Below are 5786 nucleotides of genomic sequence, written 5' to 3'. Positions count from 1 at the left end.
CACCTGAGATGGGGTAAGTATACTTCTTTCGTAAGTGTTCTGGCTGTATTGGTCAAAGTACAGGAAGTTATCTGAACTACCTGAAGTTGCACATGGAGTAAAATCGGGAAGAATGCAGAGTTAAAACTCCTGAGACTCTCACTGACTTAGGTTTCCGTTCTCAGTTAACTTCAGTTCTGCAAGTCTTACTCCTGTGGGAACTTACTGAGACAAATTCTACAGCTACGTGAGCACAGGAAGTTTTACTGATTTTAATTCAGGTCGATTGATTTAAAGTTGTAATCTACAATCACTGTCTCTATGCATCTTAAATATGGCCAAGCACAAACAGTGATGCACTTAAATGACTAGAAGAAACACCAACTCCCTGGCTTCTTTCACATTTTTGTTTAAATTACTACTTTCTTTTTTTTAAAAAAAAAAAAAAAAGTAGGATTAATTGTTTTCTTCCGAGGAGTAAGGGAATATAGACATAATGTATTAATCCTGTGATAAAAGAAATTATCTCAATATTTGGATGGTACCAACTTTCTACTTAGCATTTGCAGGTAGTATGATATCTCCTGAAGTTCTCCATTAGGGAAGAAGCTTTCAAATAGCAGACAGAACTGACATTTCATACAGTTTAACACTTAAAAAAAAATTTAGGTAAAAGAGAAGGGAACATGCATCTTGCCTTTAATTTTCAACAATGTAGCATTGGAGAAAAAAAAAAAAAAAAAAAGATCTCCACTTAACTGTAGAGATCTCAAATTTCACAACTGAATACCCACAGAATTTAAGGAGCTTCTGAACTGAAGTTCTGGCCCTTATTATGATACTCGCTAAAATTTTCGTCCAATAGCTGAGCATTTTTAAGTTTTTGAGAGTCTGGCTCTGAAATTTTTGCCATGACCTTATTTAGCTGTTTGTCAAAGCAATGGAGTATATGACTTGAGTAGACTTTACAGTGAGCTAGAGCAAAATGGTAATCAGTTCAGTTTTCAGTCCTTCAATACATGCATTTTCAGTTTTGTCATGTGTAAAAAGCTGAATAAATAAAAAGAAAGCAATCGATAGTCAGCAATAGAGATGTAAGTTTACAGTTTACTTTATGATCTGTGGACAGTCACTCCAGGCTTTTGCTTTCCTTTTGGCTAATGCAAGCCAGGCAGGTTCCGTTGACACAGGGTTAGCATCAGGCGTAGAGAATCTCTTGGCCACCTCTTTTGCCAGTGTGGCAGGTGGAACAGAATCTGAAATTTCCACTGTTTTTGATGGGGTGGGGAGGGAAAGAGAGAAAACATTAGTTGAACCTTTTGCTTTGTTGCAGGATTCTAAAGATTTGGCTTCTTTTCTGTGAAGATGTTCTGATCTAAAACTTGGTATTTATTTCCAACCCTTTCAGTTAAATCTTCCTTTTTATTGTATTTTCAAAATAAGGTAGGACAAGCTGAGTTTCCTTTTTCAGAGGTGACTCCAAGTAACACAAAAATAGGGACAAAATTTTTAGTCTGTGTGAGATCCAGAGAAAACATTTCCAATTTGCTAGTTGTCATCTTTACATAAACCATTGTAATTACATCTGTAATGTGGCAGACAATGGGAAATAAAGCTGGATTATTTTTTTTTCTCTTTGGTAATGCAGCTGCTGAACACGTGAGCCAACTATTCAGGAGGATTTAGATTCTCTCTTCAGATTAGGGTTCTTAAATAAACACAGAGACTAAAGTGGTCCTTTAGTTTTCTGCCTCAGTTAACCATGCCCATGAGACTGTCCTGAAGAAGAAACAAACCTGGTTTCTCCAATAGCTGTTTGTCACATTTTCCTGAAAACTGAATATTTAAGACAAATAGCTGTCTCAGCAAGAAAATGTGTCAAATAAGCAACTGATTTCTAACAAGCAACTTCACAGAGCAGAAGTGTAGAAGTATATTGTAGAAGTCAGGTGGGAAAATTGTTTCATTCTGAGACAGTGAATGCCCTTGAAGGCAACCTGGATAGAAATTAGACCTATCTGAAACCTATGGAGTAACTCTAAAAATCATGGTTACAAAATAACTCCTCACCTTACACATTTTCTTTTTTATGAGCCAAAAAGCTTTTTGTTGTTAAATGTACAGGTTCAAACCAAGTTACATTTAGTTGCATTTCACTTTCAGGTTTTGAATGTTTTTAAAAGTGTGTGGATGGCAGTAATTGTTTATTTTTCTTTTTAGTACATCTTTAATCATGTATTTTTAGCTATAAGCAAATGAACAGTAACAGCAGCTATTACTGTAGACAGACACTTTGAAAAGCTAATTATTTTTATTGATGCTGTTTTAAAGGTTATACCCTCTTATCAGTTCCTGTTGTATAAGACTCAAGTGCAAGTCTGAATTATACCAACTTCTTCAGGTTTTGGGTGTTTTTTTTTCATGTCCTTAGAGCACGACTCAGCAAACTTTTGTTTTAAACATTTCTGGCCTGCTTTCCTGCCTTAGTGCTCTCCTAATTGTGGGAAACTCAAACTGGTGTCATCGTCCATAATAGATACTTGTATATAGTATATTTGTGTAGCTGATAATGGCTACCTGGCCACAAATGTAGCCAGTAATCACATGGACATCCAGTCACTATTTCCTTTAGAATCAACAAGTTCTCTGCTTTTAATTTACATTAATTCCTCCTGAATTTCCTTCTGAAACTCTCTAGTTTCAGGTGTTCTGGTGCAGACAGCTCAACTAAGGATAATCAGGTTTTAGCCCTTCTTTGATCTAATTTGGCATCCTCTGTCGTGCTAGAGTTTGATTTCTGCTAGATCTGACCGTGTACAGCATAACCTCACACTACTGAATCTTTTGGGGCAGGGCTACAATAGAGCCCTGTTACAGGTTGACAGGAATACTGTGAAGCTGCTCCAGCTGCCTGCCTCCAAGGCCAGTTTGGACACTGGAAGCAGGCTAACAGGGAGCATGAAAGTTCTGGGCATTCTATTTGAGACGGTAGAATGATTTGGGTTAGAAGGGGCCTTTAAAGATCATCTAGTCTAACCCAAGATGTTGCAAGTAAAGTTCTGAGGGATATCTGCACAGGCGTGCAGCTGCAGTGTGCACGTGCAGCTGCTGAACCAGTTGAACACAGGCATGTGCAGGGGTTGTTCAGCTCTCAACAGTCCGTAATGTAGGAGTGGCACTGTCAGCCGTTGCTATTACACATCAGGTAAATGAATTATGTCATTGCTTTCAATAGCATGGTTCTTGGCTTGCAGTGGTGCCAAATCGACTCGGCTGAGATAGGTATTTACTTTCAAAGAAGCCCACTCTACTGTGCAACCTGTAAAAAGGTTTGTTCAACACCTATCTGTACTATTCCCCAAAACCTTTTGCCTAGGACTCATGTTGGCTAGGGAAATATTAGGCAAGTTTCTATTTTAATAACAGCTTTATACCACCCCAAATATTATGCCCTTTTGGGGAAGTATTTACTCTAATGCACCTGCCTTTTGAATATGAATTGTTTCAGCTTAACTGAAGTTACAGATAAAGTAGTAGGTTCTGGTTCCAACCTTCCATACCAAATACTTGACTGGGAGGTAGAAGTCCCACATTCCAAGCGACAGGCTACCTTCAAATGAATTGACTGGGTTGTGCATTTTTGAATGAAATGAAAATACTCATTCCAAATATTCTGGGGTGAGTATTTTTCCTTAGCAAACTGGGAGGTTTGGGAGCACAATATGCTTCATTTCCTACACAAATACACTTTGTAGAAGTTAAGTATCATTCCCCCTTTGTGCTAACACCCAACCTAAAGGCAAAACAGTACTGCAATTGTGATTTATAGTAAATCAAACCTCTCTAATGTGCATTAGTCATGTTCCAAAAATAGTGTTGGATATGGCTTGGGAAGATAGCCTAATTTTTTCAACTTGAACCAGGGCAAATGTAAGGAAATGAAGTAGTGCAGCCTTAACAACCTGGGGAACCTGGTGAAAACCTGGTAAAACGATGCACTTACAGCATAACAGCCAGCACATGAGAGACAGGGACATGTTGTGTTGTTCCATGCTGAAAGCAAATGCATTTGTAATTTTAAGGGTAATACAGGATCATAGAATGGTTTGGGTTGGAAGGGACCTTAAAGGTGATCCAGCCCGAACCGCCCTGCCGAGGGCAGGGACACCTTCCACTCGACCAGGCTGCTCAAAGCCCCATCCAGCCTGGCCTTGAACGCTGCCAGGGGTGGGGCAGCTACAGCTTCTCAGGGCAACCTGTTCAGTGCCTCATCACCCATTCCCATATATAAGGGGGGGAAAAAATTCACTCATTCACCTTCTCAAAGAAATGCAATACCATTTCTGGAGTGCATTATTCCTAGAGTAAATCTGAATCTCTCACTGTACCTGTCACAGAAGTTGGAAGGGTGTTTGACTTCTTCAGCTGCTCCCTTCTTTCCAGTCTTGAAACAGCAGTCTCAATTTTCTTCTCCCCTTCCTGAGTTGTAGATTTCTGCAGTGTACTTGTTTTGCTGCTGCTGCTTTTATTTTCTGACTGATTACTTACAGCAGCCTGGAACAGAGAAGGAGAAGTGCTAAATGAGAAACTGTCATGCAATGGCTACAAGTAAGAGATGTCACACATGATGCTTTCATTCATTGCCTGTCCTTTCCTTAACCTTCCTTTTTGGCAAAGGATCAAAACACTCTGATACTTCTAGAACTAACAGTCAATAGAGACTGTCAAAAACCCCACAACTCATAAAGTTAAATTTGTGATGTTTTCATTTAAGTCAAATTGTTGAACAATTTGAGCCAGCCCTACCTGTTAAATAACAGCACTGAAACAGTGTGCACTTCACACCCACTGCTGTCTTCTGCCAATTATCTATGTCTGTTGTTATGCATGTGTTCATCAGAAAATTTAGGTCTCATAACAAACATCAAAATATTATCTCCCTTTTTTACCATCTGTAGAATCTAAATACAGCATCACTGTTTGTGTAGCATCACTTCTGCAGTGTTTAAGAAATGTTTTCCTTACTAATAGAAAACCGTAGATAGTAAATAGCTATTCATCCTGCTTTAGGCATTTGGATGTTTCACGTGGTGGTTCATTTCTTTCATCTGCATTTTATCCAAATAATACATGTTACAATAAAAATAAATTCAAACTCACTAATATTCACCTATATTCACCTGTAAGTGAGCATGCCAGCTGTTATTCCTCAAGCATTAAGGATTAACATCTTAACTTACTCAAGCTTTGAAAGAGCCATATTGCATACAATATGTGCAGTGGTCATGCTTATGATTGCTGTTAACTACCACATGATATTAAGGCATCAGAGTTTACACAATTGTCACACTATTGCACAGTATTTTCTCCTGAAGGCCTCATTTTTGCAAAAGGGAACTCAAAACTTTCAGACTACTACTACCAAACATTTAAAAAAAAACCCAACAAACCAACCAAAAAAACCTTTCTCATAATAAAACTAGCTAACAGTTATAATTAGGTTATCAGCAGTAATAATGGGCAGGTTTCTAAAGATTGTTTACATTTTCTTTCGCCAGCTTCTCTGCTTGCTTCGCCTCTCTGGCTTGTCTCCGCTCTTCCCTTGTAGCTTGCTGCTCTCGAAATCCCTTTTGCTTTTGCAGTGCTAATGTAATCCAAAGCGGTTGTGAAGTTTCGACTTTTTCCATCAATTTAGAGCCATCTAAAGAATGCCTGCTCTGGAGGACAGGCTTTTCTGAAAGAAAACATGACAAGAATTGGTTGAGTAATGTATATCTCTTCTCTAAAGCAAACCCGTACAACTTCCC

General features: G+C 38.6%; 1 protein-coding gene across 3 annotated transcripts in view; it reads right to left on the bottom strand.

Annotated features, from left to right (window-relative positions):
* Positions 1-417: 417 nt before the first annotated feature.
* Positions 418-5786, bottom strand: part of CRACD (capping protein inhibiting regulator of actin dynamics) — a 131337-nt gene continuing 125968 nt past the window's right edge. For all 3 annotated transcript variants that reach the window (XM_080385522.1, XM_080385523.1, XM_080385524.1), the window contains 3 exons: positions 5523-5713; positions 4368-4533; positions 418-1247 (listed from right to left, as the gene is read on the bottom strand). In XM_080385522.1, the coding sequence (XP_080241648.1) occupies positions 1087-1247; positions 4368-4533; positions 5523-5713 (518 nt within the window). In that variant the 3' untranslated portion in view covers positions 418-1086. The remainder of the gene's footprint in view (positions 1248-4367; positions 4534-5522; positions 5714-5786) is intronic.

This window comes from Falco punctatus (genome assembly GCF_963210335.1).
Source record: "Falco punctatus genome assembly, chromosome: 1".
NCBI classification, from domain to species: domain Eukaryota; kingdom Metazoa; phylum Chordata; class Aves; order Falconiformes; family Falconidae; genus Falco; species Falco punctatus.
The sequence above is the reverse complement of the archived record's forward strand: the minus strand, read 5'-3'. Positions and strand labels throughout refer to the sequence as shown.